Source organism: Halichondria panicea, chromosome 3 (assembly GCF_963675165.1).
Source record: "Halichondria panicea chromosome 3, odHalPani1.1, whole genome shotgun sequence".
In the NCBI taxonomy this organism is placed as follows: domain Eukaryota; kingdom Metazoa; phylum Porifera; class Demospongiae; order Suberitida; family Halichondriidae; genus Halichondria; species Halichondria panicea.
This window is the reverse complement of record NC_087379.1, coordinates 2418015-2435926: the sequence shown is the minus strand read 5'-3', so window position 1 is coordinate 2435926 and position 17912 is coordinate 2418015. Positions and strand designations below refer to the sequence as shown.

Here is a 17912-nt window from a genome sequence, read left to right as displayed (position 1 = left end):
TACTGTATAGGTAATTGCATACCTTATTGCATACCTATTGATGTCACGTCATTAGGTGGGTTTGACCACAAGAGGGACTTATAGCTCTTCAGTGAAAGTTTATGTTCACAAACAAAACTAATTTTCTCCAAGCAAGATATCAAGAGTGAAGTACTTGGTGATTGTGTCAAGATGCCAGGCCTACCAGTGTTCAAGTTCCACACCAACACAATACAGTCTATTCTAGACCCAGTGGCTGCTCAAGTAAGCAACCTAGTGAAAGAAATCTAGAGCCTGCTAGCTAGACCATGGATACAATATCTAGCTAGCTAGTAAAAGGATGCTTACATATGCATGCATACATACACATGCAGGTGTATGGTTGACTTGTAATTCTGCATTTTTATAGCAGATAACGTGTTGTTATTTTATTAAATTTACTACGGGCTCTTTTTACATATTGATACACTAGCTACGATCTGTACGCACGTACGTCAATAAAATAAGTTTTTGTACTTGGTGTTCCATGGTAACTAGAGATTTCCCTGCAATATTTCTCGTCATGTGAAAGAAGAAAAAGTGGGGGCAATCTTTTGTGGTCTTGTGTCCCCACATGCTAATTACCGAGGAATGCTAAATACAAGAGCTAGTTAATACCATATATGGTTAGGAATGTAAGCCGACGATATTATGTTTCAACACTAAGATTTAACTTATTTTGGCAATCACTAGACAATGTTGAAGGTGTTAGCGGCCAAGTGTGTATGCTTATAGATTGTTTTGCTTTTGAGGAGTACAGTAATGCTGAGAATGCCATGGTCACAGACGAAGCCTCTTAGACTAGACAAAGCCATGCATCCTTGTGCTGAATATAAGCACAGGATGTACAATACATAGAATGTCTGATCTTTGATCTTGAAGATATCGTCATTGTTCCACACCCACACACATTCCACAGGTGTCACAGCTGGTGATTTTGCACGAGGAGGCAGAGAATGGACGCATTGTGCCGGATCTTGGACCGCCAGTGATGGCCGTGGGAGCAGCCGTCACGAATCTTGTCATGGTAAGATTTGCAATCTTTGCTCTAGATAGGAGAAGCTTTGGGAGAATTAAACATATTTAAAAGCATAAACATAAACAAAGACATTTTATGGGATATAATTATCTCTACAGTGTACAGGTTACATGCAGCATACATGTATGTTACATGTATGGATTATTTGAATGTTGTTCACATGTACATGTATATAGTGTGTAGCTTGTGGGGACTCACGATGAATTTTCAGCTTGGGGAAATTTGTTACTAATTGTTGTAGCAGTACATGAACTCTGCACCCCCTCCTCCATCCTAGGTTGGGAAGCAGACGGTGGAGACAACAAAGGACGAGCAGTTGAAGAAGGACATGCCTCCGACGTTTGAAACCACGGAGCAGGCCACCAAAACTCTGATTGAGGCCAGCACCGGGCTGAGGGAACAGCCTGAACTCAAGGCCAACAGAATGCTGCTACTCGATGGGGCAAGAGGTATGTACAGTCTACATGCACAGTAGAGAATCAATTATTTTATTTTTCTCTCTACACAGTTCAATAGTAGATTAATTAGTTCATGTAATATATGTCGCTTCAAACTAAGATACTTGACTATGCAGTCTCTGTTTGTTATTCAGTGATTTCAGTTACAGTAGTAGTGTAAATACATGTGTGACTCTTAGGATAAACCGACAAGACTCACTCCCTCTCCCTGTGCAGGTATCCTGACCGGTGTGTCCGGGTTGCTGCTCGTGTTCGACCAATCGGAGGTGAGGAAGATCGTCAAGACGTGCAAGCAGATCATCGACTACCTCCCTGTGGCAGAGGTCGTCCAGACAATGGAAGAGCTCACCACCTTCACCAAGAACCTGGCCCCAGGTAAGTGTGGGAGCATACATTTATTTATAATAGCAAGCGTATATAATAGAGAGAGAGAGTATCGAACGTACGTAGGCATACTGTGTATCAGATGTATGCGGAGAGTAACGTGACTTCCTGTATCTGTCATTGGCACACTGACCACCAAGTGTGATGTGTGTGATGTAATCTATCAATTTTTGAAGGGTGGCTATTTCAATCCTCATCACAATCAACACACAAAGTTAATATTTGCCTCTTTAAAGTTTTATGAAGTAAGCTAGGTCTATATACCAACCACCACCGACCAGTTTGGGCACATCTCCCTGCCATTTCTCTCTGCCATTAAAACTCCAAAGTTTCCGTAGATGGGTTTCAACATGTGTTAGCAGGCCATCCATTTATTGCAGCCTCAGTTGGTCTGCCCAAGGGTGACCACTTTGTAGACAGTCACAGAGGTGTCGGAGGGTGACCACTTTATAGACAGTCACAGAGGTGTCAGAGGGTGACCACTTTATAGACAGTCACAGAGGTGTCGGAGGGTGACCACTTTATAGACAGTCACAGAGGTGTCGGAGGGTGACCACTGTATAGACAGTCACAGAGGTGTCGGAGAGTGCTGTAATTAGTGATTTGCAACCATAATAATTTCTTTCAAAAAACCACCCTGTGTATTGCTAAATATGATATGTACATGTCCCTCCCCCATCCCCCCAGGCATGGCGAGCATGTCCAAGATGGTGGACGGTCGAGCAGAAGATCTCACCAACGTCTCTCACAAGGACATTCTCGCTGCAGAGAGCGACCAGGTAACCACTTCTCTCCTAGCTACTGTAGTCAATAATAAAGTGTTGTGTTCTGATTATGTCGTTGTCTAATGTCTACGATTGTATGTGGATGGTTGTTTTTGTCATAAGCGTATCTGTACTGTACAATGTTATGCGCTTTTGCAAGTGTGTTACACATTTTTTGTGGTTTCTCTCGAACCCCTCCCCCTTCTCTCAGACAAAGCGTGCTGTGCCTCTCCTCTTGTCCTCCATGAAGGCGTTTGTCAGCCTGAAGGTGGCCAACAAGAAGGGAGACGCGGATGCACAAGAAAACAGGTGAGTATAACCACACCTCTAACTACTAGCTTGGAAATTACATACAGTGTAAGCAGCCAATTAAAATGTAGGTGATCGGGGAAAATATCGTATCATTTTGAAATCTGCTCACACTTTATATCACCATTTTTGAGCTGTACGAAAATTTGAACCAGACAAATTTTTACCGAGTGGTAAATTATTATTTCTCGGTAATTATAATAATGGTACTTTTGTATCCCCTCCATCCCAGAAACTATATTGTCCTGGCAATGACGGAGTCTATCAGGGAGATGATCCGAGTGCTCCAGCTGACCTCCCCCACGGAGGAGGAGGGGGCGTTGGCCAATGCAACAGGGGGTGGTATGGGCGGACTCCCTGGTGGGATTTTGCCGGGTACATTCGTCGCTAAAATCTTTCAGGCCAAGGAGCTACTCAGTCAGGCTGGTAAGGGTGTGATGATACAGTACATAATTATGTAATTATGGCTGAGACTTGGCAACAATATTTAATGATTGACTGTGGGCGGCCAATATAGTGAGAGGCTAATGAGACAATCATTTTGCAATCAGACCTACTGCTTAGAAACAGGATCGCTGTCCGAATTAAATGTGTACTTTCGTGAACGCAGTGTTGATATGCGCACACTCATAAATACGTGCTGTCTGATCTGGTAGGCACAGATCCCGAGATAAACAAGAAGAGTTTGGAGGCAGTAGTAGCCGTCCTGAGTAATGCGAGGAGGATTGCCAAGACCTTCTCTCCTGAGAAGAAGGCCGTCGTGGAGGCCATCTGCTCTGAGATTGAGACTCTCATGAGGGAGCTGGCTGAACTGCAGGCTAATGGTCAGGTGAGAAGAGAGGATGGTGCTTGCATCTTGAATAGCGTATACAATGGCTTTGCTAAATCAATAGAGTTTCTGAAGATTATTGATCAACAATGTAAATTAGGAATGTTGTCAAAAGCCCATAAATACACTAATACAATTTGTACAATGCCCTAAGGTATACATGTACGCACATCTGTAATCACATTACGTACATGTAGGTATCCTTTGAACATGTAGTATACTGTGACTTAAATAAATCACCTTCTTAGTGTGTGACTGTATGCACCCCTCCCCCCCCCCCCCCCCAGGGCGACAGTGAGCGTGCCCGGGAACTGAGAGCCCTCATCAGTGCCAAGATGGACCAGCTGGAGAGAGAGATTCAGTTTGAGATCACTAAGAAAGTTACGGAGGATTTCAAGGATCCCCTGGGGCCTCTTAACGCCCTCACCACAGCTGCACTAGCCTCTCTTGGTGAGATATCAGTAATGTATCATTACTACACGTATAGTAGGCGGTCCTTTTGAAATTTATACAGTATGCGTAAAAGCAGTATTGTTTTACAAACGTGAGTGCTTTGTCATGTGTAGACTTGTGAAAGTTTCTTTTAGATGTGCCAAGTCTGTTTGTGAGGTCTGCATGCCCTAACTGCTAGAGACTGTATTTGTGTCCATGCTTAGAATTGCTGTAGCCTATACACGTGCATCAGACCTCCAACTATTGTACATATATACACACCTACATTGTAACCATAGTCCCTGTTCTGACACCCCCCCCCCTCCCACAGACACGGCTAACCGTGAGGAGAACTACCAGAAGAAGTCGGCTGATTTTGAGGCCCACTCTAAGAAAATGGCAGCCACTGCAGCTGCCCTGGCCAAGTCCGGGGTGATTACTGACAGGAAGCTGGCCGATGCTCTTATCTCCACCTCTAGGAAGGTTAGAGGGTGTGGTCTGGGGTGTGTCTTCATTATGGGGTCAATATGTGTGTTGTGATAATATAGGCTTTTGAAAAAACTTTGTACGGTATAATACCACACAATGTCATTGAGATCTTGGCACAATGACCCAATTTAATATGATCATACATATCATCCTGAATGCTATTCATGACTGTAAGCTGAGCTGTTTTAAGTGTGTGTATATGGTTGTGTGCAGGTGAAGGCCCTAGCCCCTCAAGTGATGCATGCCTCCAAGATAGTGTTTGAGAACCCGGACAGTGAGGCAGCCCGAGAGCACTACCAGCTGGTGAAGGAGGACTATCAGCGGCAGGTGGAGAAGCTCACCAAACTGGTGGACTCCGGGGTAGACCCCGTCATGTTTATCGCTGCATCTGGTACGTTCACACACACCCCGCACACACACACACACCCCGCACACACACACACACCCCGCACACACACTCACACCCCGCACACACACACACACACAGTGTGCGTGCAAGGAAGTATTTAATTATAGTATTTGTGGCACCTCTAGACACTATTCAATTTGTATCCAATTAACGCCACACTACACAGGGATACACTCATATTCCATGCCTTCCATTACATGGATGTGTCCATACTCTATACAGTAGATACTTACATGTCACTCACAAAGGATTTACCAGTTTGAAAAGGTGACACTTTCGATCCCCTTTGAATGTAATTACTTGAAGTAATTTTTAGAGGTACCTTTTTAACTGAATACACTTAACCCCCCCTCCCTCCCCCCCCCCCCCATACACAGAGGAGCAGCTGAAGAACGACCTGAACAAAGCCAAGGAACTGACTCGTGCTCAGTCACAACCTCAACAGGCATTTGCCCACATTGCCAGCGCTGCTCGCACTGCCAACAGAGTGGTGGCCATCACCAAGAACGAGGCAGAGAACTCTCTGGATCCAGAGTTTCAGAGCAGCTTAGAGAGGGGCATGGACGCTGTCACCAAGTGTGAGTTGCTTGTCTCACTAAACACGCTAGATGAAAAGTATACATAATTATCGTATTTAATGACGAACACATGATCATACATAACACATTGTATTGTTTCATCATCAATTAATGTCTTATAGGAGCACATACGTGAAATTATAGCTGCATGTAAAATGTATTTCTTTCTCACTTTTACCGTTTGCATTTGGTTTTACAATGCTTTGGTTTTACAATGCATTCTTCCCTCCTAGCCATTGCTCCCGTGGTAACCAGTGCCAGGGCAACCATCTCCCAGCACAGCCAACCTGCACAGGAGACCTTTGAGATGAAGGCAGACAATGTGAGCACATGCATGGTGTAGCCAGAACATAGCTACATGTACATTCCTGTGTACATGCAAGTTATGATTGCATGCATGCGTAATAGAATTATAGTCCTCACTCCTACTTCCACTCCTCATTATTGCGTAGGAGTCTACTTGTCTTGGTAGTTAGTGAAAGGGTGAATGTTTTTGTACATGATTGATTTGCCGCCCCTCCCCCTTCCCAGCTTGTGTCCGCTGTTCATGATGTGTTTGATGTAGTGGACACACAGTACAACCCCCCTCCACCCCCGCCACGCCCACCATCACCCGAGCCAGAGGGTGAGAGTTTATGCACTTGTACAATGTGTCATTCACATATACTTAGCAATTACATGGTCTGAGTCTTGTATTCCTGTCTTTACACGATTGCACATAATTACAATTTTGTACTCGTGTTGCAGAACGTACAGCACCTATAAACCATGCTGTCTACTTTGTGTCATTTTTGATTATAATATTATTATAGTAGTGTAATGTAGAGACATTATTAGTGATTTCAGAGTTCACAACTAACAACCCCGTTCCCCCACCAGCTGAGCCAGCGGTGCCGCCCCGTCCCCCCAGTCCCGTGGAGGAGGCCCCTGACCAGGTGGACAATCCCATTGGGGTGAGCTAACGTAGTGCTTTTGTACACATTATCATACTGTACAATTATGTACTATATAATTAACGTTACGCAATTGTGCGGTACACTGACACCTTCACTTGTACACACTAGCTCTCACACTTGAGACAATTGCCTCATTGATTATTACCCCCCCCCCCTCCCCTCCAGTACGCGGCCCACCAGCTGGACAAGGATGCCAAACAGTGGGAGGGCAATCATATGGTGGACGCTGCCAGGAGGATGGCCAAACTCATGATGGAGATGGCAAAGTTCACAAGGTCAGTGCAACGCCATTGTTAAACAAGTCAATAAATGATTTGCCTGCCAGGCAATAATTAGCAACAGGCCTCACTGTACTGTAATAGGAATAGTCCGTTACACAACTCTCGGTACATGTATGCAGCTGAACTTTGTATGATAACTATACATTGAACTAGTCCGTCACATACTTAATTCCTGTACAGTTTACAGTTTGTATAGCCTTTTGTATTGCTTGCATTAACAACTTTGTTCAAAGACTGACGGCCCCTTTATTTGCCCCTCCCCTGCACACAGTGGTGAGGGTAGCGAGTTACACTCCAAGAAGGAGCTCATTCAAACAGCTCGTATGATCGCCAAGGAGAGTGAGGAGGTCGTAAAGATGGCAAAGAAGATTGCCGATGCTTGCACTGACAAGAGAATGAAGAGGGTGAGATATTTTATTACAGACAATTTATGTCTTACTTTAAGGTGTTCTGGTCTCCTATAGACAAATTAACTAATTATAATGCAGTACGTAGTGTACAAGTGTTCCTCTGCACTTAATTCCAGCATACAGCAATTGATCTTTCCCCATAATTCATATAATACAATGAAAACAAGACTTAGTGTTTAATCTGTTTCTCTGTATAGTCGATTCTCCAAGTGGTGGACAAGATCCCCATGATTGCTACCCAGCTCAAGATCATAGCTACCGTCAAGGCAACCAGACAGGGAGGAAACGGTCAGTACTCACACTAAGCCCCCCCCCCCCATGTAGCATAATTATGGAAGACTAGATCAAAGTCCATACTTGTACACAAATACTGTACACATACAACATCGCTGATGTGTGATCTCCTTAATTACAGGTTCTCTTTTATATATGTGCTCTTGGTATAATAGGCGTGTTGAAACCTAGAGAGTGCATTCTTATTAGTTATAGCAGCGAAGAAATCCAGCCTATTGCTGCCAGTGTTATAATCATTCCTCTCTATACCCACACACACACACACACCACATGCAGACCCTGAGGCCGACCAAGAAGCCAGCGAGATGCTCACAAACAACGCTCAGAATCTGATGGGGGCCGTCTCAGAGGTCCTCTACGCTACAGAGGCCGCTACCATTCGTGTACCCCCTGCAAAGAGGGAGGAGCTTGGTCTGCAGTGGGTCAAAAGACGCTAGAGATAAAACCAAACTGTTCACATGACTTCAATTTAATATTAGTGTTGCTTTGCTATTTTTGTAGAAATTCTCAAGACATTTCAAGCTGATATGTTATAGACTCATGATTTTCACTTTTTTGAATTAATTAGTTCCAGGTTCCAATGGTTAATTATTACATGTATATGTAGCGAGTTCTCTTTTTGATGATTGCATGGTTAATTAATCCAAGATCTTGTTTGATGAACCTGCATGTGGAGAAAAAGCACAATTGTTATAAGCTATTATACAATTGTAAGAACTGTACATGCATTAAAAAGTTAAATTAAAAAGCATGGTTTCAAATTGTGTGATAATAGGTGTCAATAAAATTAGCGTTCTGCATTCATTCATGCATGCAGCAGGCCAGAAGGAGGCAATGAAGTAAATTAATGTAAACTAGGAGTACCTTTGACATGACAGACTTCAACGGAGCAGCCCCATCCGGCTAGTCTGGAGAGCCAGACCACTTGTTTAGTAGACAGTCTGTCACCCGGGCCCTTCACCTCCACAAACTGCATGCATGTGTGTGTGTGTGTGTGTGTGTGTGTGTGTGTGTGCGTGTGCGTGTGCGTGTGCGTGTGTGAGGGAATACAGGTGTTAAAGCACACAGGAATGTTGCTTTCATCAACACAATCCATAGTAGCTAAATTGGCACACACAAGAATGTTGATGAAAGCAACACAATCCATAGTAGTTAAATTTGCACAAATAAGAAATGGGTATCTTACATGTAGCGTCCAAGACCAGAAGAAAATGTATAGCTATTTTGCTTCTTATTTTTAGTAGTACCAGTGTAACTATTATGATGCTAGTGAGAGAAGCAGGCATTGGAGAATGGAATCAAGAAGTGACTTACACAAAGGAGAGAATTAAAAAGTCACACATTGTTCTCCAAGATAAGCAAGATAAACATGAAGGAAGGCCAACAAGAGGACACTTTGAGAACTACAAGCAAAGTCAAAACGTAAATTTCAGTCGCCTTCCAAATACAATAAAGCAAAGGACAAGACTGCCGTCACCAGAAACACCTCTCAAGCAACAAATTGCATCCACTAAACAAACCAGCAGTGTGTGCAGTTGGCTGTCTCGGGAAATGCCTAAAGCACCTTACTTCCTCACAGCTGTCCTCCTTGTACGAATCTACGAGTATGACAAGGCACAACTGACCTCCAAGGAGATGGTACAATGGCTCCAATACTTACGCTATGCAGGTGTCGAGCATGTGTATGTGTACGATGCTTGGGTACATGGAAATGAATCGCAAAAGCAATTACTCAGTGTGTTTATAAAGGAAGGTTTCGTAACGTACATCGACTGGCACACACACAACCCATATACCATTGGTGGGACTCAAGTGGCAGCTTATCAGCACTGCATCAAACACTACGGTAACGTAACTCGATGGCAAACGGCAATTGATATTGATGAATACCCATTTTCCCCTAAAGACACAAGCCCGGGATTTTTGTATCGATTTGTCCAAGGATTTGGCAGTTCACAACCACAAATTTCCGAGATAACAATGCAAAATTATATTTTCCTTGGAAAGCCTTTGGAGAAAGAATTGCTCATGGACCGTCTGTTACGAAGAACACCAAAACCTGCCAATCAATTGGTTAAACCGATATACAAACCCGAGAACGTGCAAGCACAAGTGCATCACAATGTGCTGAGAAAGGGGAGGTCAATAAGTGCACATACAGGACATTTGCGACTGAACCACTATTGGGGGGCAAGGCTTCAAAACTGGGGAGAGGACACGCCCCATATCCTGGCAATCACAGAACCAGACAACAGCATCAAACCCATAGTGACTGCCTTTAGAAATTGTAAACCTTACTTGTGTAATAGTTGTTAATGTATAAGTTGTACGACTGTGGGAAAGTTGACTAGGAAAGGTATTAATTTTAACCTTCAAACCTGCACTATAAACCTATAAACCAGAGATTACCCTCTCAGCATAACATGAAAACATAATATTTATATTGGAAAAGATTAACGCTCTGTAAGTACTCTCCACCTTGCAAGATGTCTCTGCTGGGTTCCACAGTGTGAGGTCCGGCAACCCGCCACACGAGTGGGCAAAGTCTTTAGCAAAGAGCTCACACACACGAGCCAACAGACCCCCTCCCATGCACACAGCCAGACTCTATCAGGAGAAGATATAATTATACTTATGACATGTTAATAACTAAAATACTATAATTAAGGAGACAGAGAGAGACATCGCAGCTACTCACAGCGTATTCAAAGAGCTGCATGTATGCATGCATATTATATGAGGTACTATTATGTACAGTCAGGCTACAGTTAGTGGCGGTCTCTTTGTTATAAGGTAGTAAGGAATGCAATCTTATGAGACTCTAATACCTATGCACGCATATGCACTCAAAGCACCTTAGCGTCCTCCACAGAGCCAAAGAGCTCCCAGCTAACAGCCACGCACATGGTACCATGGTTACAACTCCAGCACCTCTCAACCTCACCACCGATGTCCTGCAGGCATTGGTTAAAAATGGATCAAACTCTTGCATGTACATCAGATGGTACATGAGAGCACAGAGATCTGAGTGTGCCTAATAATATCCTGGACTACATGTATATAGGACCACGCAGCTTAACAACCTAATAATCTCCTGGACTATATGCGTACTGTAATTATGTAGCAATCATTTTTGCGTACCTCAAGAGACGTACTTCTTAGCCAGGTGAGACGATCCTCAATTATGTTTGCTCGATTCTTGTAGAACCAGTCGCTACGAAGATCCAACGGTCCACTCTGCATAATGGACCAAGAGTACTGGCATATCAGACGAACTCAAATTTATGAGAACTGATTATAATTAAGGTTTGTAATTTGCAGAAAACAATAATAACAGCAATACTATGACTCACCTGGTATGGTGTACGAAATACATCAGCGATTCCCTCTGTGAACAGGATCTCCCACATCAATAGTCCGAACATGGTGGAGAAAACAGAGCCCTCACCATGAACTGCACAGGGCCACCCCTCGCTGGCACTGTAATGGTGGATGGCATAACCCTCCACACCAGTCACAGCTGTGCACGGTTGTGAGGGGGTGGTGGTGTGAGGGGTGTGGGTGGTGGAGCTACTCAGGTAGACTGGTTTGACACTTGTCCGCAGTATAGACCCACTGATAGTGATCTGTATTGAAAGAAGAACTCTGTCAATTCATTACCAGTAAAAATTAGCCCATAAAATAAAATTTTTCATGTAGTACCTCAGGAGCTGCAGTAAGTTCCATTTCAGGGAAGTCTGCTAAATTAAACTTTGAGTGTTCCTCAGCTTTCTTAGCCCCGCCCCTTTTCTTCTTCACTGGTTTCCTGGACAGATTCTCACACACTTTCCGAGCTCTCTTAATCATGGACAATCTTCTGGCTGGTCTCACGTGAGGGTCATCCAATGCTCTCTTTATTACCTCCAAACACTGCATAAAGAAAGAGGACTAATGTACATGAAAAAAGAATTCGATCTTCCAACTACTGTAGCACAGAGGGAATTAACTCTAATTGAAGGTAACGTACAGATCATGTGGACACACAAAATGAAGAGTTACATGGGCATAAAGCAGGTCGGATTTTACTAGAGTAGCTCGATATAGGGCTTAAGGAAAACGGACCAACCTTCTCTTTGTTTTTAAGATGGTAGTCACAGTTGAGTGCCAGTCTCTCATACCATCTCCCTCGCGACCCACGACAGACCACCCCCTGACACAAGAGACACTCGAGCACCTCATTGGCACGTTCATACTCGCCACTCTTCTCTAGATATTCGGCCATTTTTGAGAGCATGGTAGCATACAGCCAGCAGGACGTGAAGATGAGCAAAAATGGCGGAAGAGAAGTAGTACAGATTGCATCGGAATGCAGCTCACTGTAAAATGAGCTTCTGATTTTATCTAGTGCTGAATTGACAGTTGCATTATCTTTATTGTCAATGGCTTCCACAAGAGCTTGTTCCTCCTTGGTCGCCCCGTAGTAGCTGAGAAAACAAATAGACATACGTAGTTACCATCAGTTGTGGCCTCATAATCTAAGAAACAAACCATAACCTAACCTTACACGTGTAACTCTAAAGTAATTCCCTCGATTTAAAGCGACACTTTTTAATAATTACGAAGCCAGAGGTCGCTTCTTTTGGAGGTTGAAAAATTATATTGGAGTCCTGGTGTCGCATATTTAGAGGGTCGCATCTAATTGGAGGTAACTTTACAGAGTCTACTTGCCTTGATTTCAGGCCGCTTAAAAACACTGATTTTCCTGTGGGCTACAATCGAGGCTAGGGAGTGGCTACATTTACCTCTATATAGAACGCGACATTAACGCAGCTGTCGCTATTTTTAGAGGTCAGAAATTGCTGAAGCTCCTGGGTGTCGCATATTTGGTGGGTCGCCTTAAATCGAGGTCTTACGATAAGTACATTATTTTCTTAAATGCCCTAGACTTGAACTCTTGGAACACAGCTGCTAGTACAGTAGCTACTGAAACACCTCATTAAGAACAATACTGTAAGAGATCACAACTAGCTAGTACTCACTTAAGAAAGCTCTCCTCTGTAGGAAAGAGAGATTGCGACACACTCACTTCATAATCAGGATACCGCAGAGCCCCAATATTGACTTGCAACAGTTTGAATCTGTGGAGGACAAGGAGCATCCGGGAAAAGCAACGTGTATATGGGCACTTCTTATTAAAAGTTTACCACATTGTCAGACTCTACAGATAACTTTGCAAGGGAAATTTGGTGAATCAGGCTTGGACACAAAATTGTACTTGTAGGGCTACAGTTCACTAATCAATTATACTTCATAAGTAGTCGCCCTCACATAATTTGCGAGAGTTCATTGTCCTCTTCCCCCCAACGGCCATTGGTGAGAGAGAAGAGAAGAGTGATCTTGGAGAACACGTCTACAGGGTGAGAAGCTACCTTCACACAACAGCCAACCTTCTTCTTAGCTCTGTAGATATAGAAATTGTACAATGTACATGCAGTCTCTGTCAAATCGTCAATTTATATCTTCGCTAAATTTTATCCCACTACTAGAAATTTCTGTGGCCCAAAAATTGTGCGAATAGCTGTAAAAAGACCTTCTGCGGATATTTCTGCGAATTAAACTTCAACTGTTAAATTATGCGTGGTTAATAAGTATTAATTTTGCAGATAATATTTCTGTGTTTACTCGTTCATTCGCAGAATTCACAGAATTTTTGGGCCGCAGAAATTTCTAGCTATACGGTATTTGGTACATGTAGATCCTATAGCATCCAGTCTACTGTGAAGTATCGTAATGATATAGTGAGCTTCTCTAATTGTCTCACCGCTGCACTACAGATGCCAAGAAATGCGACTTTCCAAATAAAGGTTTGTGTTCTCTGTCGTGCTTGAAAAGAGCCTCGATAATCTGCGCCTTCTGACCACCCCCTGTTGACGAGGGGAGGTTGAGTTGTTTACGCAGCTCCTTCAGTTCAGAAACTTGCAACAAAGGCAGCACCTCAGTGGGGTCAGACAACTGGGACTCTGTACAGACGAGAAAAATTTAATGGTTATAATTACTTTTGATCCAAGTTTTCATCATACAGTACTGTCCATCACTGAGTGCTTGAACAATCGACAATTTTACGTAGACCTGTGCTCTGCTACCAACTTGGTACTAGGCTAGGCACAAGTTATAGTCGTTATACAATGTATAATCACCGTCATTTAGGAATCCATGATGAACCAGGGCTGTGAGAACAGGGGAGAGGTCAGCTGCAATGTCAGAGTAGGAGATCTTATCGGCTCTCAGCCACTGGTGCTTACGCAGGAACAGTCGAACGTACAACTGCTGTTCCTTCTCTGAGGGAATGTACAATGATAGTAATTCCAGTACTAAATTATGGTACATGTACAAAGTCAAACGATTACCCATTGTCTTGGTTTGTAAACAAACATGCATCTTCCCCCTCTGTTGTACAATAGTTGAAAGTGATTCCAAAAACCTCCCATATAAATATCCACCTACATGTATATATACGTTACTGATAACAAGGAATGTAATGCAGTTCAACTCACGAGGTAGCTGTTTGAATTGCTCCGCCACAGGCACTCCATCAGTAACAATGACATGCCGCTCTGGGCTGCTCTGTAGAACTAAGTCTAGAATGAACTTGAAGTTGTATAGGTAATAACCATCCGATGATTGTTGTAGGTCAGTCAGCTTTGATTGTTGGCGTACAGGGAGTGAGGTTGACTGCAACGGATTAGGTCGACATGTATGTTGAGGTTCGCTTTTGCATTTTGACTCTGGACTCGATACTGATGTATTGACTTCTTGTATATTGATGTATTTTACTTCTGAGCCAAGATAGCTTCTCACTGTTGACTCTAACCGCACTGCTGCTGTAGGTTCAGGCGTGATTGTATTGGCAACCTGCACAGTCACATTTCCACCTAATTTTTTCAGGGATAATGAAATCTTTCTCTTTTTAATGGGACTCTGAGTGGATGATCCCTCAGCATCACTGATCCCTAAGCATCTAGTTGATCTTCTAGTTTGCATCTCCCACGTGGTTTATTAGGTACAGATCGTCAAAGAGAAAAATGAAATAGATCTACTTAGAAACAATGATGTCTTACACTTTTCTTACACAGAATAAAGTAAAAAATTATGTAAAAATGAAAACAATTACATGTATAATAAATTTAATAATAATTGTGATTGAAATTGCTTACTAACACAATGGCTTGGTGCGCATGCGCCAGGCGTGTGGATCATGTCAATGATTGTTTCAATGATTCTACCTAGAGTAAATTAACCGAAGCAAAATAATTTATACAAACTGATTGTCCCTAACTGTTTGCGGTGACTCTTTTCTGTCCAGTGCTTTTCATGTATCTCCTGTGAGGGTGGGGGTACCGGGTATTGTAGTCATGGTAATAATTTTCTCACTTGTACTTCTTGTACTTGGAATTATCTAGCAGCGCCGTCTTTCTTTCCTCTTCTCTTTCTTCCTTGTACTCAGTCCAGTTAGACTCCTCCCACAACTTCCTGTCCACCAGCTCTAACCTTTTGACCTCCTCCAGAGACTGTGTGTGTGAGGCAATAAATTAAACAAGACAATGTGTTGTTCTGTTCTCACCTCCCATTGAGTGATGGATAGTCCAAGCTGTCTCCTCGTGAGATAGACCACCTCCTCAGTGCCGTAGGACTGACCACGGAGCGTGAACAACCACACCCACCGGCCGTACCAATAGAGGTAGCGTAGGAGGTAATACGGACTGTGTGGGTGTGAAGGGTGTGGGATGTGAAGGGTGTGAGTAGTGAGCTTACCTGAACACGATCTTGAACCAGAGCACATCCCACAACACAGGTTTACTGTATCCACCGCTACAAGAACAGAGAAATCCTTACAATGTAAAACATCGAGACATGGTAGTACAGTTGAGCCTCGGTTATCCGAACACCTTTGTCCCCGGGCCCATTCGGGTAAGTGAAATATTCGGATAATCAAAACATGCCAGCTGGCTTCTTTTTGCCAGCCACGTGGGCAATTTCCTACTGCGCATGCTCAGATTGCACTATGCTCTAGCATTCGGATAATCGAGGATTCGGATAACCGGGATTCGGATAACCGAGGCTCAACTGTACTTCAAATTGTGAATAAAATACGTAGTCTATCTCTAATACATTATACACGACCTGACCTATATAAGACTAGCTAGCACTTGTAGTTACATTATTGACTCACAGAATGTTGAGATTCTCCTCCACAATTCTCCGTAGCACAGTTTCCTCCTCGTTCTTTATTTCCTCCCTTGAGAGGCCCTTCCGTCTCTGACCCTCCTTCAACAACCCCTTCTCCACCGCCAGCTCCTTAGCCTTACCACGATATCTGGGGACATTAGGACAGTTAAATCATGCATGTCTTCTAAGGATGATTTTAGGCTAATTAAGCCAATCATGAACATCTCATTCACACATTGTGGGTGTGTCTTCCTAGTATAAGTAATGGACCCTCAAAGACAGCTCTTAAAACCTGAAAAAGCATCCGCACACGTTTCTTACAAAATATGTACAATATTTGCTAGTCTGACCTTGGCATTCTAAGAGCTGCACTGATGGCTGTATTGTATGAGTGCCACCAGCCGAGGTACTGGACCAGAGAGATGACGCTGATGGCCACACCCACAACCACTCGGATGTCCACCTGGGGGGTCACTCGACGACGGTAGTAGTGATAGTAGTGACGGTACACTTGCTCTGTGGGGGGCAGTAAAGCGTACTGATGTGAATGGTGCTATTATAGTTATTATTTCCTTACAATACAACTCATCAGCATAACTATCCAATTAATATACAAACAGAGAATTGCCATTAGAGGTAGCCATGGAAAGATATCACCAATTGCAGGGGAACTGTCTCTAGTTACTAGCTATAGGTAGTGAGTAATAACTACCCCCTAGCCCTGTACCTACCAGGGTTCTCAAGCATGTAGTCATAGTTTGCTCTCTCCTCCTCATCCTTTAGTATCTCGTAGGCCGTGCTAATGAGCTGGAACCTCTCCCTAGAGCCCTCAGCCTGGAGGGGGGAGTGAGGTATTAGGGCACACAAAGAAATGGAGTCTACATGTATACATTTTACATACAATGTATGCACGTAGTCTAAAGTTGCAATGCTCCATTTGTCTACACTCAAATTCACTTTACTATGGCACTTGGTGAGAATATCAGGACTGTCCAAACTTATTTGTCTGACGAACTACATTTACAAAGTATTTTGTGACAGTTTAGGACTACCTGTATATCTACTGAGACAACCAACTCTTCCTCTGTTACCTTGTTCTTGTCAGGATGGTACTCTAGTGCCAGGTGTCGATAGGCTCTCCTGATCTCCGCCTGTAACCAAGCAACAGTGTATGACCACAGTCAATAGCTCCACCATGTACTTACAGCTGTGACATCTTTGTCCACTTGAAGAACTGCATGTAGGGAACGAGAATAATTATCAGCTAGTCAGGTGTTGGCCTGGATAATAGAATCTAGGAAGAAATGACTTATACAGATAATTATACTGATGCACCTGTTTCAACAAATGACAGCATCTCTAGTCAGCTCTAAAATGATTTACATGCATTGAACTAGCTAGCCAGATCTAATAATGCACCTATCAATGTCAGTCCCCACTACCCCCCCCCCCCCCCAGGCCTGCGGGGAATTTGGGACATAGTCGGGTTTTGATTCAGCAAGTAACCCCGAGGTGCGGGATAGGGTGGGAAATTTGACTTCCTAAACTTACAGCAATAATATCTGGAAAAGTTAGTACATGCACGCGTGTAGAAATCCCGGGGTTGTTAAGTGGGGGTACGGGTATGGGAGGGGAAGTGGGGATTTGATTTCAATCAGGCCCCCAGGGGTGGGGCAGTTGATATTGATAATCCCCACTAAACCCTCCGCATGGATTACGGTTAGGGGGTAGTGGGGACTGGCATTGATAAGTGCATAATCACAACTCCAACCACACACACTCTGTCAATTAGTGAGTGTAGGGACTGACCGTCATAGCAGCTCTCTTTGCCACAGTAGAGTCCCTCCAGGAGACCAGCAGCACTGGAGAACAACGCTGACAGAGCACAGGACACCAGGAGAACAGTTAGTCTATTTAGCATGGTTTTCATCAGGAGTTAAGTTCAAGTCGAGTTTGAGTATTAGCCTGCGCCTCAGATTCGAGGCTAAGTACGTATTAGCACCACTCATAGCGAGGGCGTCTAATTAATAACACTCCAGGAAGGGCGGCTAATTTAT

At 43.5% G+C, this 17912-nt stretch overlaps 5 protein-coding genes across 6 annotated transcripts in view; 2 read left to right on the top strand and 3 right to left on the bottom strand.

Moving 5' to 3' along the window:
* LOC135334403 (uncharacterized) overlaps positions 1-17912 on the bottom strand; it is a 130826-nt gene that overhangs the window by 93476 nt on the left and 19438 nt on the right. The gene's annotated exons all lie outside the window — the stretch shown is intronic.
* LOC135334386 (vinculin-like) lies at positions 43-8250 on the top strand. Its single transcript, XM_064529540.1, has 19 exons — positions 43-243; positions 938-1045; positions 1335-1506; positions 1732-1890; positions 2587-2678; positions 2875-2972; positions 3205-3398; positions 3629-3801; positions 4089-4251; positions 4565-4716; positions 4936-5113; positions 5509-5709; positions 5943-6031; positions 6241-6334; positions 6589-6662; positions 6831-6940; positions 7218-7350; positions 7554-7644; positions 7927-8250. Exons 1-19 carry the CDS (start codon positions 172-174, stop codon positions 8085-8087), a joined length of 2514 nt encoding a protein of 837 aa, XP_064385610.1. The 5' UTR covers positions 43-171; the 3' UTR covers positions 8088-8250.
* Positions 8099-14707, bottom strand: LOC135334393 (fanconi-associated nuclease 1-like). Of its 2 annotated transcripts, none has more exons than XM_064529547.1 (13): positions 14184-14707; positions 13827-13967; positions 13451-13649; positions 12958-13089; positions 12669-12767; positions 11756-12113; positions 11353-11559; positions 11004-11276; positions 10792-10887; positions 10506-10604; positions 10129-10257; positions 8515-8620; positions 8099-8314 (listed from the first exon to the last, which is right to left on the bottom strand). In XM_064529547.1, exons 1-13 carry the CDS (start codon positions 14668-14670, stop codon positions 8289-8291), a joined length of 2352 nt encoding a protein of 783 aa, XP_064385617.1. In that variant the 5' UTR covers positions 14671-14707; the 3' UTR covers positions 8099-8288. The 2 variants fall into 2 exon arrangements, with proteins under 2 accessions (XP_064385617.1, XP_064385618.1); XM_064529548.1 differs by having other exon boundaries at positions 8531-8620.
* LOC135334406 (uncharacterized) lies at positions 8831-9990 on the top strand. The gene has a single exon (XM_064529567.1). It carries the CDS (start codon positions 8911-8913, stop codon positions 9964-9966), a length of 1056 nt encoding a protein of 351 aa, XP_064385637.1. The 5' UTR covers positions 8831-8910; the 3' UTR covers positions 9967-9990.
* On the bottom strand, positions 14722-17834 carry LOC135334408 (dnaJ homolog subfamily C member 25-like). The gene is made up of 10 exons (XM_064529569.1): positions 17665-17834; positions 17061-17089; positions 16947-17006; positions 16587-16689; positions 16206-16371; positions 15860-16003; positions 15442-15498; positions 15251-15389; positions 15061-15197; positions 14722-15009 (listed from the first exon to the last, which is right to left on the bottom strand). The coding sequence occupies exons 1-10, from the start codon at positions 17783-17785 to the stop codon at positions 14961-14963; spliced, it is 1005 nt and encodes a 334-aa protein (XP_064385639.1). The 5' UTR covers positions 17786-17834; the 3' UTR covers positions 14722-14960.

Coding starts and splice junctions, on each gene's coding strand:
- LOC135334406 (XM_064529567.1), top strand. CDS start 8,911: ATGATGCTAGTGAGAGAAGCAGGCATTGGAGAATGGAATCAAGAAGTG.
- LOC135334408 (XM_064529569.1), bottom strand. CDS start 17,785: ATGAAAACCATGCTAAATAGACTAACTGTTCTCCTGGTGTCCTGTGCT. Junction 15,499..15,859: donor GAGGAGAATCTCAACATTCT/GTGAGTCAATAA, acceptor CTGTTCTTGTAG/CGGTGGATACAGTAAACCTG. Junction 15,010..15,060: donor TCCAAGTACAAGAAGTACAA/GTGAGAAAATTA, acceptor CCACCCTCACAG/GAGATACATGAAAAGCACTG.
- LOC135334386 (XM_064529540.1), top strand. CDS start 172: ATGCCAGGCCTACCAGTGTTCAAGTTCCACACCAACACAATACAGTCT. Junction 5,114..5,508: donor CATGTTTATCGCTGCATCTG/GTACGTTCACAC, acceptor CCCCATACACAG/AGGAGCAGCTGAAGAACGAC. Junction 5,710..5,942: donor CATGGACGCTGTCACCAAGT/GTGAGTTGCTTG, acceptor CTTCCCTCCTAG/CCATTGCTCCCGTGGTAACC.
- LOC135334393 (XM_064529547.1), bottom strand. CDS start 14,670: ATGCAAACTAGAAGATCAACTAGATGCTTAGGGATCAGTGATGCTGAG. Junction 13,090..13,450: donor TTGGCATCTGTAGTGCAGCG/GTGAGACAATTA, acceptor CTATATCTACAG/AGCTAAGAAGAAGGTTGGCT. Junction 11,560..11,755: donor ATCTTAAAAACAAAGAGAAG/GTTGGTCCGTTT, acceptor TTCTTTATGCAG/TGTTTGGAGGTAATAAAGAG.